This window comes from Equus quagga, chromosome 11 (genome assembly GCF_021613505.1).
Source record: "Equus quagga isolate Etosha38 chromosome 11, UCLA_HA_Equagga_1.0, whole genome shotgun sequence".
Classification (NCBI taxonomy): Eukaryota; Metazoa; Chordata; class Mammalia; order Perissodactyla; family Equidae; genus Equus; species Equus quagga.
In genome coordinates, this window is record NC_060277.1 from 22,316,416 (window position 1) to 22,338,644 (window position 22,229).

The window sequence follows — 22,229 nt, forward strand, 5'->3', positions numbered from 1 at the left end:
GGATAGCACCAAGTGCATTCCAGGGCACAATGACAGTAAAGGGACCTACAGTGGGAGATTCATATCTTTACACTGAGGTATAGGGAGCATATTCCAGGCAAAAAGATCTATCGAGCCAAGATTAATCATTCGCTATATTTCCTTTGGTGCCTGTAATACGCAATAAAAAAACAAATGGCATGCATTTTAAACACTCTCCCCTCCCATCCTCACTGTCTCCTGCTTTTGCATCTACCAATAAAATATTCTTCTCCTATAAGATTTTAGAGTTACTATTGATTTGTTCAAAAAGTAAGATGGAACCTAGATTAGCTGACCTCACCTAACTGAGAAATAAATGTCCCTCTGGGCAACAAATACAGCCAGCATTCTCGTAAGCTGTTCAGAGAAAATAATTCACCTTTGCTGTTTAACTCAAATTTTTATTTTAAGGTGTCTCCTTTGGAAAGAATCTAAACCCTCTTATTTGACCCTTTAAGCATAGGAAAAGACAAAGAAAACAAAACAAAAGAAACGTAAATAGGAAACAAGAATTTTCATCAGTTTTTACCTTTCTAAAATAATGTATGAACAGTCTTCAAACAACAAAGGCAAAAATGTTATTGTCCTTTTTCTAACCTATACCAGACGTGGCTAACATAAAACAGGCCAAAATTGTAAATATAATATTTGCATCAAAATGCCAAAGAATTCAGCGTCGCAAGTGCTAGATATGAGGAAAAATATATCTATATTTAGTTTATTTCAAGAGTTAATTTTGTAGACTTTACTTGAAGAGTGAATGTTTAATCCCTTCATACTTTTTTTAAAGCATATCTTGGTTTCCCTATAACTTTCTCAGTAATATTTATAGCGTTCAACACCTCTTCATCCGTTTGTCTCTCTTCCTTCAGAATTCGAGAATGCTCTGCCACACCAATAGCGTGTCATTCCTTACTCCCAGCCGTCTCTAAAATAACTCCAGGTGACCTTCAAGCTATTATCCACATAAAATACAAGCTCTTATCCTGGTATAATTTATGGGACACTGGTGTTTGTTTACTCATCTTGTCTGGCCAACAGCATAGATCATAGTAAACCACAGACACACAATTTCATTTATGCCAGGAAGATGAAATGCTTCCTCCTGGAGCCGCCATAGGACAAGGTGGCAATTACATAACTTTCCTCTGGTCATGTGTAGGAGGAAGAGGGAGTCAGCGAACGACTCAGCTTTGCTAATATTTAGACAACTCATCTAGTCCTTCTGAGCCTCAGCAGTCCCTCCAATTCTAAAATTCTCCATCCTACTCATGAAGGTTGGGTGAAAATGACCCAGAGTCAAAATGGCGCAATATTGACAAGCAGTCATGCTACAGAAAGCAAATAGTAATTGCAATACATATATATGTGTGTATGTGTATATATATACACACACATATATATAAATGAGCAAAAATTCACATCATACTATAACAAACCTCTATTTTATACCTAGTCTGCAGAATAGTCTGAAAGACTCACTTGAACAACTATTGATATACTCTCATTTGGGCTTAGAGCTTTGGTCAGATCCTCAGCTAAAATACAATTAATACCTCCAGCACATTCTACATATGACAGGGCATACCTCAGAACATTGTCTCCAGGTTACATATTTTATATAAAAAGCTGATCAAAGACCCCAGATTTGTGTGCCTTAGATATTAACGTTCTAGAATTATGTGGAAACCAGATGCAGCTGAAGTCAGGGCAGGCTTTGTATTCATCCCATTCCCATTCTGAAGACACCAAATGGGAAGCAGAGCAGTTTCCTCAGATTTTACTCCTCCCTGGAGTACATGATGACCTCCGATGCTGACACCAGTATTCACAGTGTGAACATCAGTGTGCTGTCTTTGACTGAGATTCTCTTTCCATTTTAGGAGCAGCCTGGTCCTTTGTCCTCAATTGCATGTGATTTGAGTGGCATCACTATAAAATTCCCAGACATCTCTGCCTGCTGCCTTCAATCACTGTGTCCTTCCTTTCAGAGATCAATAGCAAGATGCTCTATTATGGGGAGGAGCAGGAACTTAGCTCTGAGGAGATCTCTGAGAAGCTGGTGTTGGCCCAGAAGATGCTTGAGGAGATTAGACGCCGTCAACCATTCTTCACTCAACGGGAGCTAGTGGATGAGGAGGCAGACGAAGCCCATGAACGTAGGTGTATTCAACTCCTAGCACCCAGCACACGTCTGCTTTCTTTGTGGGTCCAGGAGAAGACATCCAGCCACAGGGAAACATTTACCCAAGGCAACCAATTCCCAATATTCAGACCTATTTTAGAACTTAGACGTGACCTCAGGGAGTCATTCAGGACAACTTGACTTACAGGACGGAGATTTTTAGATCCAAGCCCAACTGTGAGCCCTTGAGAAACAACTGAGATTCCACAAGGAATCTACAGAATTTTGACCCCTGAGAAGAAGAAATAGAGGCTTAGCAGCTGGTGAAAACGTATAAAACAGGGAATGTAAGGCTAAGGTGAACCAATTCCCAGAACCACAGTAAGAAGAATTATGTTGAGAAGGCTGTAAAGCCGCAAGCCCAGCAACATTCACGTTCTGAGATCCATGAGTGACTTTTAATCTCCAATGGAAATTTAGCATTTTCTTTAATGATGTATGAAAACATCAAACCACAACAGTATTAGCAAACCTCTGACTTGGTTCCTGTATAAGTTATCAATTACTATCTAACAATCCACCCCAAACATATTCATTTGCAACCATAACTATCTGCTCATGATTTCATTGGTTGACAATTTGGGCTGAACTCAACCTTAACAGCTCATCCCTGCTCCATGTGGCATGGGCTGAGCTCACTCACATGTCTGGGACCTTTACTGGGATGGCTGGGTCTCTCCCTCCATGTAGGGTCTTACCTTCAAGGAAGCTAGCCCAGGCTTATTCATATGGCAGTAGCCTTCCATGGGGGAAGAGTGGAAAGGACAAAGTCTCTTGAGGCCCAGGCTTGGAACTCCACAGCATCCTATCCAGTCCAGTGGTTAAGACCAGCCCAGATTCAAGGAGTGAAGAAATAGACACACTCTTGACGAGAAGAGTTGCAGAGAATTTGTGTCCATTTTAATCATCACAATCAACAAAAGGGGTCACAGATTTGCAATCCTATTTTAGCTATTGCTGTTATCTCACAACATTAAGCTCATCAATAATTCAAAATTATAGTAGTCATTAATCCCACTTCTAGACCTTGTTATTTAATGCATTAATAAAAAAGCACATATATTGTTATATTACCAATTTGTTTTTTAATATATGAGTCTCCTTTTTAATTCTATGTATTTTATTTTATGCATTTCAAAATACATTGTAAGAAGGGGTCTGAAGGCTTCAGTAGATTACCAAGGGGCCCACAGCACAAAAAGGGTTAGGAACACCTGTATTAGATCATTTTCCTACAATTGTCACTATTGACCTCGATGGGAAAACTAACCAAACCCTTCTTTTAGCTGACTGTACTCCAGGGCTTTCCAAACCCTATAAAATAGTATTTATTTTTCCTTCAAATATAAAAGATGAGGCTATTTTTGGCGAACAACAGCTTCACTCTGTATTGCTAAAGAAGGCATAGCTTGACAAGTTTGCATCACTGTTAAATGCTGGATGGAACAGGAGGAGACAGGGGAAGCCCATCCTGAGTTTCTGTGTCCGTTTCTTCCCAGTGCTGAGCCAGGCTGAGAGTTGGCAGCGGCTGTACAATGATACTCGCTCTCTGTTTCCTGTCGTCCTGGAGCAGCTGGACGACTACAATGCTAAGTTGTCAGACCTCCGGGAGTCACTGGACCAGGCCCTTGACCGTGTCAGGGATGCCGAAGATATGAACAGAGCCACAGCAGCCAGGCAGCGGGACCACGAGGTAGAGTGGACACAAACTATAAATGCATTTCAGGCATAGACAGCATGAAGTTATACCAAGAGGGGACAGTTGGTATATAATTTTTAAAATATTGGTACATTTAAATATTCATATTTTTTAAATGCTTGTACATTTTTTGCCACTGTAATTTGCTAATTTAGGTGTGTGCAGGTCAAATCAAGTTGAAACCGTTATAATTGTTTAGCTCTTGCATTGATAAGAACACAATGATTCTTGGCCCTTGTGTTGGTGGGTTTGGATGTGTTCTGAGTAAGCAATGCGCTATTCCTATGCATAACTTAGGCTGAGAACACAAGAACTCCAAAGCAGCCCAGAACCATGTTTCTATAAGGCTACGTGTAATTGTTGGCAAGGCGCGATAAGCAAATCTCACAGCCCGGCTGGTCAGCAGCTGCAGAGATAGGGAGTCTAATTCAAGCCAAGGTCATACAATTACAAGGAGGTGAGAAAAATTCCCAGACGGGAGCATAGCTTGCAGAGTCAGTCATCCTCATGGGGCCAGGATCTGCGCGTGCCCACACCTAGAGGGCTGAGAACTCGTATGGTCATGTTTCTGTTCTGAGCAACACGTGCCCTCACAATCACCACCACTGAGAGGGGTCATCTTCTGATAGAAAGACATGTGCATCTTTGGACACATTTATAAAGATTAGAGTGAAAAAGCAATGTCAAATATGGGAAACAACTATGAGCAGATTCATTCATTGTTATGTTTATTTTTATTGTTGGCAAAACCAACTTAAATTCGACTCTCTGCCCTGATTTTCAGTCATCGCGACCTCTCAGTAAGTCATTGGAAAATTTCCTAAATAAAAGTGAATTACACTTATCATCACCATTTTCTAGTAGGAGCAATCACTTAGCCAATGTTTTTTAGAATAATAATGGTCAGAGTAGCATTCTTTGTTAAACAAATGCATGATTATCTTACACAACAAAATTATAAGTATAACGCGAAATAATAATTTCTTCAAGCAGATTTCAAGAGAGTTACTGGGGCTCATCCTTTTTCTTGAATTTTCCCTCTTTTCCCACTCCCATGTCTAGTCAACCACAGAATCATGCTGATTTTACCATCAGAATATTTTTAGCTCTCTTCCCTCTTTTCCATTCCTCTTTAACTTCTCTAGTTTGGGTCTTCATCATTTCTCAACCAAAATAGCCTCCTCCTCTCTCTAACTCCATTCTTACTCCCTTCCAATCCATCCTCCCCATCCTGCCAGAGGGGCCACCTAAATCACACTTCTGACAGTCACCTCTTGCTCTTATTAAGATCCTTCATTTTCTCCTTACAACCTATAGCAGTGGCTTTGACACTACAGCTTGTGAACAATTTAGTGAATCATAAAATAATTTTTGAGGGTTGTAACCAGCATTTTTTAAAAAGAAAAAAGAAAGGAAATAGAATAGAAAATGTCAAACTGCATTGTCACCTATAGTAAGGTATGATTTCATCACATTTATACTTTAGTTATGTATATGTACTGGGTTGCAACAGAAAATGCATTTTCTATTGTGAGTCATGGTTACAAACATTTGAAAGACTCTGTCCTATAGGATAGTCGGTGGTCTTTCTCGTGGCTCATGGGATCCTCTCTGATTGGCTAGCCGCCCTGGCCTCATCACTTGCCGGTTCCCCTCAGTTCAGGCAATATCACACTACCGGTAATCCCATCTGCCTGGAATGCAGACTTCTTTTTCTTTTCTCCTTTGCCCGAATAACCTCGCTCAGCCTTTAAGTTTTGACTCCTGCATCACCTCTGCCCGGAGGCCGACCCGTCATCCCCAAGTTAATAGGTACTCCTCTCCAGCAATCCATAATATGCCTTGTATACATCTCTGTGTCTGTACTGTGATCATCTGTTAATGGATCTGTCTCCCCAACTAAACTTAGGGGTTTTAATTTCACATTTCACTGTTAGACCTACAGCACAGCTTAGAAAAGAATGCTAAAATTCCAATCTTGATACAAAACCAAAAATAACCACATAGTTTAATCATTCTGATGTGTGCAAACAGTAGCCACACAATTAATAATTACATTACTTATTTTACTGTCCTGTTCTCAACCCCAAAGAGTAACAGAATGATATAAATCTCTATCAGGTGAGTATGAGAGTCTATATTTTTAAAGTGTGTAGGTAAAACAGTCTTTAAGAAGCGCTGTCACTGTTTAGGGATTCTCTTAAACCAGAGCTCTGCCTTCCCGGGACTGTTTCTATGATCTGTTTTAAGGATTAGGAGACTTTTTTTTAATTTTTTTGAATAGTGAAATGGACACTGAAGCATGCTGAATAGTACTATGTCATTTTCTTAATTATTAGTTTCCAAAACATTTTTTTGTTCAAAGTGACCATCTTTCTATGGGAATATCTTTGTTTCACAGCTAATTTTATGCACTTTCATCTAATGCAATATATGATAAGGGAGGGAAACTCTTTAACTTGAATCGTATCATTTTCCAACTACTGCAAATGAATGTACCACGCAGAGCTGTTAGCACACAGTTTTCAAGTTTGGCTGTGACTTCAGGGTATGGGCTGTTTTCCCTTAAGGCGACCAGATACAAGAGCTTCCAGAAGGGGTCATATCTCAGACTCTGTACAAGGAAAAGTGCCCTGAGAGAGCTAAATAATACCAACCATTCTGCCCCTCCCTTCCTTTCACACTTTAACACACATGCTTTAAAATATTGCTTTCATGTAGAGGTGTACAGCTACCTCTCCTTGGGGAGATAAGAATAATTAACCCCCTATAGTCACTGTATTGAGCTGGATGGATTTTGAGGGGAACTTGATTTTTTTAATGTTCTTGCATTAGGAAGAAGTTCAAATGGGATTCTTTTCTGTCCTTAGACCCATGTGTTCCCCTGCAGCTGTGTATTGGGAGAAGATGCATTCCATCTTCCTTTCCACCAAATTAGGAAAGACTGCAGGAAGTAAGAAAAACATTAAGACGAACTTAGAAGGTTTTAAAGTGTGTCCTTCTGTCTCCAGACTTCTACAATTATTTCTATACCTTAATTACACTGTAATTTATGCATTTCAACTTCAATTTAAGTTACCATTTCTAAATTAACTTCAACTTATTTTTTACTCAGGTTGTAAAATGAGTCCTTTACTTTTCCCTCTTGAAGTTTCATTCTGTGTGGCTTTCAAATTCTGAACTCGCTTGAAGCTCCATAATATTTCTTCAGAATCACAGCATGCCTGCTTCTAGAACCCAAAAGTGAAGGTAGAAATTAAAGCATTCACCAAAAAATATATTAGCAGTTGGGCAACTTTCCTCCTCAAAAAGTCTGAGCATCTAATATAAAGAGCTCAGAGCGCTAGGAAGCAGGATCACAATTTTGTGCTGTGATAATAGGGCCATATACAAATTTTTAAAGGACGTTAAGATTGGTTTGTGTATGCTTTATTCCTGTCCAAATGAGCTATTTGTGCTTTGTGCTAAAGTTAGCACGTGATAAATGCTTTCTGGAATTAATTCATTTTCCAGTTACTGCAAATTTAGATCCTATGTTTAATCCTGTATCCACAGTCCCACTTTACATTTATGGACAAAAGAGCCAAAGGCCTTCTCTGAAGTGTTCATGCTCTTTGAGATGATGATGTTGTAAGTAATAAGCATAACTAAGTGCTTCAGAGCTCCCAAGGTGCTTCCCTTTGTTATCTCCATGTCATAATTGAGAAAACTGAGCATTGGATGTAGAATTCCCCCGAAGTCACACAGCAATTAGGTGGAAGGGCTGGGATATGACCTCAGATTTACCTGAGTGCAAAGACAGCAAGTTGACCTTTACTGCTCTCCCTGACGCTTTCTCTCATGGGACCATCTCTTCCTCTCTCCCTTCTCTTCCTTCCTGCAGAAACAGCACGAGAGAGTGAGGGAACAGATGGAAGGAGTGAACGCTTCTCTGAGGACGTCTTTGGATTCTCTGACAACACCTCGTCTGACCCTCTCAGAATTTGATGATATAATAAAGGTAAGCGCACATGAGACTTGTTTAGGTGTGTGTTTATAATAGATTAGAACAGTGGCTCATTGTCACGGAAGAATAATGGAATCCAGTTCAAATCTATCAAGTTAGCTGGCATTATGAAAATAAGATCAGGAGACTGAATTTTTCAGTTTCTTTCATTGTACAGTGATCTAAATTTAAATGGCTTTAAAAAAATTGAAAATTTAATCCTTCAGTCGCATTAGCCATATTTCAAGTGCTCGATAGCGCCACGTGTGGCTAGTGGCCACTCTGTTGGACAGCTCAGATATCATTGTAGAAAGTTCTATGAAAGTGCAGATCTAGATCCATCCCACTCACTTTTTACTCCTAGGTTGGGTGTTTAATAAAACTGGCATTCAAAATCAATAAGTCATATTTTTAAAGTAGAAATTTTCTGATTTCTTAGCTCATTTTTATTACCTTTGAAAGGGTATCATTTTAAACTCATCTGATCAGCATCTCATTCTTTGACTACTTCAGCACCCAAGCTCCTGTCTTCCCCTCCATCCCTACTCCCATCACTATCCTTGGTGACATCAAAATCCAGAAGGATGAGCCCACTAACTCTCAGACCTCCGCCTCCTTTAACTTCTCCTGTCCAACAACTTTTGCCTTCAGTCCACCTTTGTTATCCCTCCTACGGCCATACCTAGCCCTCGTCATCAACAACTGTATCTCCTCCCAAATCCCTGAGCACCGTCTCTTAGCTCATTTACTCTGGAATGCCCACTCCAGCAATTCTCTGGCCACGTGGAGACCTGCTCCACCTCATTTATCCTGCTCTTCTCATATCCTCTCTTCTCTTTAAACAGCTAAAATGATCAATATAACCATTCTTTGCAAACACCCTTACCTTCCATACCCACCTCTTCCCATACCGTACTCACCTGAGAATTCTAACCGCCTATCCCGGTAAACCCAAGTATCTCCAGCATCGTGGCCATGACAGAGAAGCCAACAAGACAGGTGGCAAACCCACCTCCCCTTCTATCAGTCTAGCTGGTGAATTTGCTTCATGCTTCACTGAAAAATTAGGAACATCTTCCTCCCAAATTCTACCAGCCCACCTGCATCTCTATCCACATTTCTACCTTCCTTCCTGTTACAGTAAATGAGGGGTCCCTTCTCCTGTCACCTCTACCTATGCTCTGAATGCCATCCTTCCTCGGCTCAAAAACAGGATTACAGGGTTTCATTCCCAAAACTGTGCCCTCTGTCTTCTGGTTCATCCAATTCCTACTCTTTACTAGATCATTACTGCCAACATACAAACATGTTCTAGCAGCTCCTGTCTTTTAAAAATTGAAATGAAAAGAGAAAAAGCCTTTGCTTACCTGCCCTCTAATCTCTGCCGCATGCCTCTGCTTAGCTTCACAGCAAAACATCTCAAGAGTCATGTACAGTTGCTGGTTCTGCTTCCAAGCCCCACCCTGTCTGCTGTACACAACCCACTCTGAATGGGATCCCATGCCATTCTACCAAGGCTGTTCTTGTCCAGGTCACCAGCAACTTCAACATAACCTAACTGTGGTCGCTTCTCTCGCCTCAGCTTTCTCAGCCTTGCCACTAACTAACCTTCCCTCCTTATTTAAACATTCAGAGCTTCCATCCTGGCTCCTTCAATATCCCTCTCATCTGCTTCTCCTCCCACCTCACTGGCCGTTTCTTCCCAGCCTTCTTTGCTAGCTTCGCCTCTGCACACTCTCTATGTGGTAAATATTTTAGGCTCTGCAGGCCACATACAACTGCTCTCCCTTATTCTTCTTTGTCTTTTGTTTGTTTTTATTTTTTTACAACTCTTTAAAAATGTAAAAAATATTCTTAGCTGGGAGCTATATAATCACAGGCCTCGGGCCACACTTGGCGCTGGGTCGGTAGATTGCTGCTCTGGACAGTGAATGGCTCAGTGCTCAGTCCTGGGCCCTCTTTTCTACTTATATTCTGGTCCTGGTTGATCTCATTGAATCCCATGACTTTCAAGGCCATAGGCATGATTCCACAATGTACACCTCCAGCTCTGATACCTTCCCCAAGTTCCAAACTTATACGCAAATGTTTATGTGATATTTTCGAGTAAGAACTCAGTGTGGTATGTAGCACAATCACAACTTCATCTACCACTTAGATGTGTAACAGTCACATCCAATTTAGCATATTTTGAATAAAACCCCTTTCCCTAGTCCCCCCATCTCAGTAAATGGCGCAATCCGATCGCTCAAATCAAAGCTCTGGAGTCATTCTTGATGTCTCCTTTCTCCTTACTCCCATTTCAGCAAGACCTGCTGGCCCTCCCTCCAAAAGGAATCCTAATTTCTCACTACTGCCCTCATCTCTGCTGCTACTCCTTATCCAGGCTGCCTCATCCCCAGCGTAGATGCCGTAAGAGGCTCCTACTGATCCATTTGTGTTCACTCTTGCCTCTCAAGACCCATTCTCTATGCAATAGCCAAACAATCTCCTAAAAACATAATCAGATCACATTATTTCTCCCACATAAAACTTCCAGTGACATTTAAAGTAAGACAGAAGCTCATTTTACTCTGGGCCCTGAGGCCCCAAGTGACCCTACTCCAGTCCACTCCTCTGACCTCATTCTCCACCCTCTCCCTCACTCATTACCCACCAGCCCACTCCTCTCTGTTACACTCCAACTCCTCCTGGTTTTCAAACACACCATACTTTTGCTTGCATCAGGACCTTTGCACATGCTGTCCTCAGATCTTCAAATGGTTAGTGTCCTTGTGAACATTCAACCCAAGTGGGGCTCTTACCCTCAATCACTCTCCAACCCATCCTACCTATTGTATTTTATTCAAAATAGATTTTACTCCCAGAAATTAGCTTGTTCACTTATTTGATCGCTTTTTTAATGTCTGTATCTTCCCACTAAATTCCTTGAGAGGAGAGACTGTGTCCATCACTATGTATTCTCTCTCCTAAAAGAGTGCCTGCCACGTACTGGGCACACAATGAATATTTGTTTAATGAATTAATGAGCAAAGGTGGAATGTCCGTGGCATTTTTTCCGCTTATACAATTAAATACAATTTTTTTTAAAGTGTTGTTCCCCAGATGACCAAACAGCTAGAGGCTCAAGACTGTCTCCATAAAAGTAAACCCTCTGTACTAGGAGGTGTGCTACATTCTGGGAATACAAAAATAAATTAAACACAGTTCCTGCTCTCTAAGATCATTAATCTGGTGGGTGGAATAGTCGTGTAAAATGATTATAGAGTAGCGTAGTATATAAATAATAGAAATACGTGGTAACACTGAACTCACCCTGGACAGGTTAGGGATGGATGCCTTCCTTAATGAAGTGGTATTTGAGCTGAATTTGGAAGGATGAGTAGAAGCTTTCCAGATGATCAGAAAGAAAAGAAAGAAAAGTTATTCCAGAAGGAGACAATAGAGTGTGAAAAGGCACAGGGACCAGAACAAATTATGGAGCATTAAAACATCAGTTAGTCAGGGTTGGACCATGGGATGCAGTGGGATGTGATGAGAAGTGATGGGATTGGTGAGAGAGGAGGGGTTAGTTGATGGAGCCAGCTAGGTAATTGGATTTGTTCCTACAAAGCAGTTGGCTGATTTTGAGAAGGGAAATAACATGATCAGATATGCTTAATAGAAAGATCACCATTCCTGCAGGATGATGGAGAATGGACTGGAAGACTAAAGGACTGGGCTCAGAGAGATGAGTTGGATCATTCAGAGGGGAAAGGGCTGAGTCAAGCCCTGAGGAACACCAGCTTTCAAGGTCCCTTTCCTGGCCAGTGAAATAGCAGACAGGGGAGAGCAGCATCACAGAAGCTGGCAAAAGAGAGGGTTAAGGCAAAGACAGTGCCCAACACTGTCACAAACCAGAGATAGATCTAGTAAATAAGGAAAGAAAAGTGTCAAATGGATCTGGCAATATGGCATCAGACATTGGGGACCTTGGCAAGGACCATTTCTGTGGAGTGCAGTGCATCAACACAAGACAAGTTGGAAGGGAGGCTAGAGTCACAGAATAGGTTTTGTTTGTTTGTTTGCTTGTTCATAAGAGGAACTCGGGCATGTTTACATCTAAAAAGAGCCAGTAGCTAGGAAGCAAGAACGGAAAACAGGGCCACTGAGAAAATAGGGGAGCATGCCTTATACAGAAAAAGAACACTTTCCTCTGAAAATATGCGGAAGATGCGTGTATAGATGTAGCTATAAATTAGTGTATGTATAAGGGTTCGGGGGTTGGGCCAGAGGATGGTAGCAAAAAGTTGGGGAACCTCCTGTTTTTTGGTGTTGGAGTCTCTGAGGGGGCTACCAATAATTAGCACCCCTTTTCAGCACCCAAGTTCTAAACAAGTTGAAAAATAAATTAAATAGCTTATGTGAAGATCAAGAATATCACCTTTATTTCTGATGCAGCTAAACTGAGGATGGGGCTTTACATCTCTGAGTCCAGGGAGGTTGCTGATACTCAATCCCAGCTTTAGGCCGATCTGCCCACCCAGGCAGGCAACACTGCAGGGTTCGTGTGGGGGTTCCGCCCAGGACAGCTTTCGTTCTGGAGGAACACCAGAAACTCAGGGGCTCTGCTGGCAGCTTGCTCCCAAGAGGCAGAAGGGTGGAGATTAGCAGAGCCTGTACAGTTTTTCCCCAAAAATTTACCCGTGAAATAACCCACTTCCCCTTTCAAGGGCAGAGTGAGGAAAGGGCAGAGAAGTCTGGAGTTTCATTATTGAGTTCCCTTCATAAGGAGGGAACATCAGCGGTGCAGAAAAAGTGGTCCCCCCCAACAAGTTAGTTTATGTCTTCTAAATAAAGAATGGTGACCTGTTTAGAATTAGATGGGGAGGGGAAAGGAATTATTATTGGCTTGTGAATGGTGACAATGTTTGGAATCACTATTTGAGTGACTGGGAGAGCAAATTTCCTTTCAGCACTGAGGGCCCAGCCAAGGGTGGAAGTCATAGGTTTGCAGCAGCATCGATCTGCCCGGTTGTGTGATCTTTAGCAAAGACCGTAGGTCTGTGGTTGGACTGAAAACCAAGAGAGGTCGTGTCACAGGTGAGTTTCGGAGAGAGAGTAGTCAACCACATGAAATGCAGCTGAGAAGTCAGATAAGATGAGAATTGAACGATGCCCATTAGGTCTCGTAACTTAGATATCATGAGGTGAACTTCTGTTTTGGTGGGATAGTGAGGTAAAAAGCAAACTGGAACAGGTTAAAACGGTGAATTAAAAAGTGCTGAAATAGAGACAGATGCATAAACATCTTTTTTTTGGAGATATTTTGCTATGAAGGGAATAGAAAAATAGAGTAAGTAGGGAGATGTGGATAATAGAGTGTTTTTATTTAATTTAGTTTAGTTTTATTTTCTTTTCAGATGGGAGATGGCAGAGCATTTCTGAAAGCTAGGAAAGCAATCAGTAGAGAAGGAGCTGAAGATGTGAGAGAAATAGAGAAATATCAACTTATAGTATTTTAGACTCAAATAGACTTGGCCGGAAATTTACTAAACTTCATAATAAGGAAGAATAGAGATTATCTTCTGGTGCTCCCTGGGAAAAATATTTTGAATGCCTCTAAATTCAATTCATTTTTTTAAATATTTTCTTAGAATGCATCAGGGATTTATGCCGAAATAGATGGAGCCAAAAATGAACTACAAGGAAAACTATCCAACTTAAGTAACCTCAGTCATGATTTAGTCCAGGAAGCTGTTGACCATGCACGGAACCTTCAACAGGAGGCTGATGAGCTGAGCAGGTAACATCCTGGTTTTAGAAATGCAAAGATCTGCATAGGGTGACTAAGTTATTTTTATTTAATTTTGCGAGACAGAGTCACTGGGATAAAATGTTACAGGTTGGTTAGAGGGTAGGGTTTTCTCATTTGTTTATTTGTTGGTTGGTTGGTCAGAGCCAATCATTGTTTATTGCTTCGGGGAGATAGTTTTTTTGATTTCTTTCAGATTGGAAAACTGTGTTGGGGGTGAGGGAGTTCTGTTCCACAATTAGGAATAGGATGACCCAATGCATTCTGCTCAGGGCCACAACTGCTGCACAAAGTATTGTCAAGCAAATCAGACCCTGTTACAAGGTCTAAATCTATCATCATTAACTATTTATTTCATAGACGGCATTAGCTTTCCACGCTCAAGCGTCCTAAGTAAAGCTGCTTGGAAGCTGGCAATGCAAGTGACTTCCAGTAAATCCTCTATCTAGACACTCCACGGTGCCCCGCAGGAACTATTTGATTTCAACACTTGTTAAGAGAAATTCAATTGACAATTTTCCTCGCAGCATCTAGAAGAGAGTCACATACCCTTGGGAGCTCAATTAATGTTAATTGAAATGTACTGAAAGATTGGAATTGAATTCATGACCCTGAAATAATAGGTAAATAATGAGATAATTATAGAGAAAGACTACAAATCTGGCAATTAGAAACGAAGATCAGTAAAGGTCATGAATAAAATAAGAACCAATATTAAGTTCTATTCAAAACTTAAATCACCTTTTTATTCCCAACTGCCAAAAATTTTCAAATATCTTTCCAAATCTCCTGAAAATTGAGAGAAAGAGAGAAATGGATGTCACATAGAATCTTGATGTGTGAGATGGTGTAATATCCAGCTCAGTGTCATGCTCCCAGGAAATGCATTTTGAACAAGCCAATAAAATGGAGCTTGGATAAAATATTGTTTTTGTTAATCTACTGAATTGACAGAATATTGTTTCTGAGATCCATCCTGTGGCTGTCTTCATTGTTCTTTTGTCATTTTAGTAACCATGTCTCATTGATTGGGATCCCAACACCTATCTTTTCTAAATGCCCCCCTGCAGCCAACAGTGTGCTAGCACAGTTCTAAGGAAATTACTCCAGCTTTGCGTGAAACTTGACCAGACCATCAATCACCTTGAGGCCCCTTTTGTGTTTAGGATATTTCTGACTAAATATATTCAGGGAAACATCCACGTTAATAGATGTCTTCCCTTTCAAATGTGAATATTCTTCAACATCCGTCTGGTATAACCAGTGATTTGCATATCTCAAACAGAGATAGATGTAAATCATATTGTTATATTGACGTAGTACCTGTTTTGTGCCCAGTAATAAAAACAAAGTAATAATGGCTTTGTTTCAAGCTCTTTGGTACATCTCCTTACCACTCTAGCCAGAAAAATTAAAAATATTAATACACATTTGTAACATTTTATCCCTTTCTATTAAAACTTCCTCAGATTTAATTTCTGAGCCATTTCTAGGAACAAAGGGATGTAGGGAGGAACAAGTAGCCCGTACTTGCATCAGAATTACCTGGGCAGAGCAGGGCTGCATGATGACTTTTGTGAGCCTTAGGCACTTTTGCTTCAGTGGGCCCCTTCCTCTATAAAAACGTCAAAAATTGGGGCCAGCCCAGTGGCACAGCAGTTAAGTTCACACACTCCGTTTTGGTAGCCCGGAGTTTGCCGGTTCGGATCCCAGGCGCTGGACCTACATACTGCTTATCAAGCCATGCTGTGACAGGCATCCCACATATAAAATAGAGGAAGATGAGTACAGATGTTAGCCCAGGGCCAATCTTCCTCAGCAAAAGGAAAAAGAAAAAAAAAAGAGGAGGATTGGCAGCTGATGTTAGCTCAGAGCTAATCTTCCTCAAAAAAAAATCAAAACTTGTATTTCATGATTGCAACAATATAAAGACTAATGTAATTATTATTAGTATCCTCATTTTTTTCTTCTGATTTAAAAAAGAATAAAATGAAAACACAGAGGAAGTCGCTCTGAGCCTAAGAGAGCATACAGCGACTGAAACTCGATGGAGGAGGTTGAGAAACAATTGACTGAGCACAATGGGTCAGGGCAGTTTGAAGTGATGAGCCAGCATGGGATATGCAATGTCACATATTGGGTCACAGAGAAACTTCTAGAAGTTATACATGAATTAAATGATTCTAGTCAGCAGTGTTTGGAACTGAGAAAAAAAGATGGAGCTGGTGGATTTAAGACTGAATAAAATCAAGACAAAGGATTTAAGATGAGCTGCAGAAGGAGAAAGTAGAGTTTATATCATAGAGAAAGAAGTATATGTCAATAATATGAATTATTGTGTGGCTACACATACAGTTTGAAATTCCAGTTCAGGAAATAGTTTAGGCATAATAATAGACCGTGGTGATTACTGGATGCCAGGCATGATGCCAGGCATTCCACGTATTTTATCCCTGTCGTACTTCACATCAATCCTCAGAGGCCGTTACTGTTGTCAGCCGCTATGTGAGTGCCCACTGCATGATGGGTACTCAATAAATGTTAGGTCAACCTTATAGAGGCTGGAAAGGATTAAAGGCAAGAGAACATGGTGTACAGGGCAGGGGTGCGGTTGGGCTTGAGTGGGGCTGTACCCTTACGGGAGGCAACTGGGCCCCAGCAGTGAGAGAGACCTTAACAACATGTGCCCTGGGCAAGCTATGTGCCCCTTCTCAGAGCCTCAGTTCCTTTTATGAAAAGGGAATAACAATGGCCACGTCATGGGTCTGGTAAAAATTAAGGACATAACATATGGAACGGGGCTGCCCAGCATCTGCACATAGATGCTCAGTGAGTGTTACTCCCCTTCTGAAAGAAAAATAGGATCTGTCATATAAAGTGAAGAAAAGAGAACAATAAGGTTGAATAAATAGAAAGCAGCTAATACTTAGCCCCATGCTGAGGTTCTGCACCCTCTCTGGGAGCATTGGTTTCTTTCATGGAAAGGGCATAGCAATGCTGATTTGGGTAAATACTAGGTGGGGACCATTGTGGGTTGGTTCCTCTGCCTGTCTGCCACCGCATAAACAAACTCTTGCTTGAAGAGGTGCAGAGGGCTGTTTTTAAATCATCATTCTCTTTGCCCGTGGCTCCTGCCAGGCAGGCAGCTGTCATGGAGCCAAAATGGAGTGAAGTCGTGGGGATACCAAAGGCAGAGGAATGCAAAGATGTGCTCCTAGGAAAGGCAGTTTGGGAAAGCCTTGCCAAGCCAGGTGACTGAATAACAAGAAGGAAGTCCCTGTGGTCCCAGGAGTATTAAAATCAAGTTCTGAATGTAGCCCCATTTCCCAAAGAGATAAGAGGGAGAAATAATGACAGGTTTGTTCATTAACAGGAATTTGCACAGTTCGGATACAAATGGGCTGGTACAGAAGGCTTTGGAAGCTTCAAATGTCTATGAAAATATTGCCAATTATGTTAGTGAAGCCAACGAAACAGCAGAATTGGCTTTGAACATCACTGACCGGATTTACGACGTGAGTATTCCCTTACTTTAAAGTTTGTTTATATGTTGCTTTTCCCAGCTTATGACATTTCTGTTTGCAAAATCCTCTCTTGAGCTTCCTACATAATATAAATGGCAGAAAGGGCTGGGGAACTAAGAAAAAATCGTTTTACTTATGTTATGAAGTTTCAGTTGTGCAAGTTCTTCAAGATGTGCCATGCTCCAGTCAGCAAATGCCAGTTCATTTGACAGCTTTCTTAAGCCACAATCCCCGAGTAGAACACATTTGACTAATCCTGATGATAACAAAAATGCTTTACGCATGTATTCATATTTTTTCATCTAAGAAATTATTTATTGAGTGGCTTCTACATGACAAGCACTTTGGCAGGACCTTGGCCAGGCACTATTCTTGGTTCCCTGAATTTTCCTCCAAAAACATTTATCTTGAAAATGCCAAGGACGTTATTGTCTGATGTTCACATCTGACCCTGATTTTGAGCTATGAAAATGCAGCGGTATGAATTTTGCTAGGTGTTTGGCAGATAAACTGTGTCGTTGAAATCCTAAAGCCATGAAATGGCCTTCTGCTGTCATTCTTACTCTCTCCACCCTGTTCCTTCTTAGGCTGTGAGCGGCATTGATACCCAGATCATTTACCATAAAGATGAAAGCGAGAATCTCCTCCATCAAGCAAGAGAACTGCGAGCGAGGGCAGATTCTAGTAAATATCTTCACTTTCCTATCTTCCTTCTGATTTATTGCTGTTCCCTCCTTTCAGGCAGTAGTTCTGCACATAGACAGAGATAGGAAGGTCAAGTATAAAAAAGCAAAGATTACATACTTTGAAATAAATTGTGATTTAAAAATAATTCAATGTAGGGAAACGTACGGTGGATATTCTTGCTAATCAAATTGGCTAATTAATAGAAACTTACCATAAATACCAATTTTCAAAGAGGTCATACCATAAAATACACTTGACACTAAAACTATATTGCACATAATTTAATCTTTCTGGGACAGTTCAGAAGGTCATTTAAAATTTTACCCGCAATGACCTGTGAAGGGATGGTTCATCACTGTGCGAGTTTGGAGGATCTGGTACCAAAAAGCCGTCTGACTATTTGCACTTTCTTGTAGTTTGCATTCTACGAGTTTACTATATTTAGGACAAGCCCAATGACCGTATGGAAAGAAGCACTTCCAAAGGCTAGTGTTTGCGTCTGCTAAAGCAGGCACATCTAGGAGTGGGAGAAGGAGGAAAAAATGAAAGTGAAATCATTTTAGTCCATTTTGAACCTTGTGAATTACTTGTAGAAACAATTGAAGTGACTAAGAATTTCACTAAACATTATTCTTCTCTGTGGTAATGAACTCATTCTTAAGGATATTCCAGCATTGACTAATGAGGTTGGAAATCCATTATCCAGCTAACTTCTAACTACCACCTAAAAACAAAGACCAAGTTTGCAACTGAAAACTTCACTTAATTTTATCAAAGCAATTAATCTCATGTCTAACTGTGTGTTTTCTTTTTTTTTACAAAAAGCCACCATATATAGAAAATAAATGCATTTTTTTCATATGCAGACTATTTAACTATTTAGTTGCCATAAAGCAACTGTAATTTTATGTTTTCTGGTCAAACAAAGGTGATAAAAATGCTATTAAGTTTCTTTATTCTAATTAATTTATTATATAGGCCTAATTTTTAACATATTCTTTGGAAGAGAATTAGAATATTAGCAGTAAAGAATTAGAATATTAATAGTAAAATATTTTAAAATAAATATTGCCATATCTATGCATTGCTTTTCTTTCTTATGATGCGAAGACCAGAATCTGTGGGTCTTCATGATGCAGTGTCTTCAGTACTTTATTCTCCTTGATAATTTGCAATGTCTTTTCTCAATTTTGTCATTTTTGAGTTATTGGACCTCCTGAAAGCAACCTTTCTATTCTGGGGATGATTTCTCTTCAAAGTTCTATATTTTATGTCCAGATAAATCTCTCTGCATTGGTCTCTGAATATTTTGCAGATCTGGTCGCCTGTTTCCTTATCTTGTTTGGTTAAATCCCTTCTTATATTTATTCAAAAAAGGGGCCGTGATGAGGCGTTAGGACTGCGTGGCTCAGAAGTTGCCTCCCTGTAGACAATACACATGATTGTAATTTAAATTCAGATTTTCAAATTCAACCATATTCATCTATTGAGTTACATTATAATTTCAGATTACTGTTGGTTCATTTCCTAATGACTTTTGATGATCAGTAATCTTTATTTCCCAACTTTCCTTTTCTTCATTATCTATATCAAATAGCTAACAATCCATAATAAACTCAGGAAGCTGCTATTTAAAGGAATCTTCTATGAATTTATTTGTAAAATGAAAAAGTGCTTACATAGGACAATAAGTTCCAAATAGGACACACTTTTTATGAAACATTTCTTCTTATAAACATCCAGCCCAAAATAGATTTTCTTTCTCTTATTTCTATCAAGTGTTCCAAATATAGAGTTAAATATATCCTTTCTCAGTATATCAGCCAGTGTTTTTTGTGGTGACAAAACCCAAAAGGAAAATCAGAAAATATTGTTTGTATCACAATATTAAAAAATTGAAACTAAAAGAGGGAGAGAGGGTGCAATACAACTACAAAGTATATTTAAGTCCCTCCTTGAATTCTGGGAAATTCCACACTACCCAGAGGAAATAAGAAAGAAGTGTTTGTACTTTGCTTACATTGTACTTGGTGACAGAATCAACCAAGCACCACGCATTGTATATCCATTTTATACATAAGTATGGAGAAAAAATAATGGAACAAGAGGCCGAGCACACTAAGACCTTACAGTGGAACAGAGAAAGTCCACCATGGGAGAGGATATGCTCACGAGCCCATTGGAGAGAAAGAGAAAAGTATAATGGGAAGTGAAGAAATTATTTTTCTATTTGTCAAGAAGCATACATTTCCTGATGCTTTAGAAGTAAGTACAGCACTAACAGAAACAAAGAATTCTTGGGAAAGTTGATCCTTCAGTTCAGATGGCAAGATATTACATCGTGACTTGTTTGGATTTGCTCCAAGATAACCCTAGTATAAAGACTGTGCTACAAATACATTTTCAAGAATAATTTTTTTTAGAAAAAAGCTATTTACCAGAGGAAGATGGGCACGGATGTTAGCTCAGGGCCAATCTTCCTCAGCAAAAAGAAGAGGATTGGCGGTGGATGTTAGCTCAGGGCTAATCTTCCTCAAAAAACAAATTGGGGGAGAAAAGGATGGTGTGTAAATAAAACAGGTTTAAAAAAAAGGAAAAAAACCTATTTATGAAAACCGATACATGAAGAAATAGAAAATCTGATAGAACTGTACCTACATACATATGTATAATAAATTTAATCAGTAATTAAATCCTTCCCACAAAGAAATCTCAGGGCTCAGATGACTTCATCAGTAAATTCTTCCAAAATTTAAATAAGAAATAACATCACTCGTTTATAAACTCTTCCAGAAGATAGAAAAAGAGGAAATATTCTCTAACTTGTTCTATGAAACCAATGCAACTTAGATACCAAAGCCTGGTAAAGACATTATAAAAAGGGAAAATTATAAGCCAAATTCTTTCGTAAATAGAGATGTGAAAATCCTAATCAAGACATTAACAAATCAAGTTTATCATACATAGAGATGGTAATATGTGATCAAGTTGAATTTATTTCAGGATTTCAAGGATAGTTTAACATTTAAAACATCAATGGTAATTCACCACATTTACAGAATATAAAAGAAAATTCATATGATCATCTCACTACATACAGGAAAATCATTTAACAAAACTCAATACCCTTTCATGTTTAAAAAAAGAATTCAGGAATAGAAGGAACCTTCCATAATCTCATAAAGAATAATAAAATAATATTCAGCAAGCATATTAATACTGAAATATTGAAAGCTTTGCTACTAAGATTGGAAACATGACAAGGATGCCCCACATCACCAATTCAATATGTGAAAACCCAGTTTAATTCTATGTCTAATTAGAAATTAACTTTTTAAAATCACATCATTTACAATAGTCTCAAATAACTAGGAATAAATTTGATGAAAGATGCTAAGATCTTTACACATAAAACAATAATACACTACTGCAAAAAATTAAAGGTGATCTAAATAAATGGAGATAAAAATAAGAACTTCGAGCTAAAGAAAAATAAATAAAAACTATTCATTGGAAGACTCTAGTTTGTTAAAAAGACAATGCTCCCAGATTTATCCTTAGATTCAATATAATACCAAATAAATTACCAGAACAGTATGTACACATTCAAGATGATTCTAGAATTTCTGTGGAAATCTTGAAGAGGAAAAACAAAGTTGGAAGACTTAAGCTACCAGATATCAAGACACAGCTCTACAGAAATTGACAGAGATACAAAAACGTTTAAAAATTACAATACTCTATCTTTTCTTTTGAATAAGATTTTAGAAAGACGCAACTAACACGTGGAGATAGAATTCAGCTTTGGGTAATCATAGAGGCCTCGGGGAATTATGGGTGCTAATAATGTTCTATTTTCTTGACCTGAACACTGGTTATATTTTTGTGTTCAGTTTGTGAAAATTCATCAAGCTGTGCACTTATAATGTGTGCCCTTTTCTAAATGAATGTTGTACATCAATTAAAAGTTTATTAAAACAGTTACTTTTATATAACCAGTCATCCCCATAAATACAGATAGATCTTTTCTTTTCAGCTCTTTATCAATTGTGCTGCTAGCTTTATTAGTCACAGCAGTGCTATACTTTTCAAGCAAAGAAATTAGCCATTATCTCTACACCTTTTATGAGTCACTTTTATGAGCATCCTAAATCACTCCCAAGCAGTGTGACAAGTTTTCTGCAATCCTGTACCTCTTATCTGGCTCTTTCCAGCGTTGGTTTTCTACGTTCACATCATAGTCAGAATACTGCAGATGACTCCATGGTAGAAATCAGAATTTTCCTTGTTGAAATGGAAATTTTTTTCCTAGTGTATTGGCTCCTCTGAGATTT

At 39.3% G+C, this 22,229-nt stretch overlaps 1 protein-coding gene across 2 annotated transcripts in view; it reads left to right on the forward strand.

The window, feature by feature from the left end:
- Window positions 1-22,229, forward strand: part of LAMA4 (laminin subunit alpha 4) — a 135,019-nt gene that overhangs the window by 73,394 nt on the left and 39,396 nt on the right. For both annotated transcript variants that reach the window (XM_046675768.1, XM_046675769.1), the window contains exons 10-15: window positions 2,013-2,180; window positions 3,706-3,899; window positions 7,789-7,905; window positions 13,527-13,675; window positions 17,058-17,199; window positions 17,796-17,892. In XM_046675768.1, the coding sequence (XP_046531724.1) occupies window positions 2,013-2,180; window positions 3,706-3,899; window positions 7,789-7,905; window positions 13,527-13,675; window positions 17,058-17,199; window positions 17,796-17,892 (867 nt within the window). The remainder of the gene's footprint in view (window positions 1-2,012; window positions 2,181-3,705; window positions 3,900-7,788; window positions 7,906-13,526; window positions 13,676-17,057; window positions 17,200-17,795; window positions 17,893-22,229) is intronic.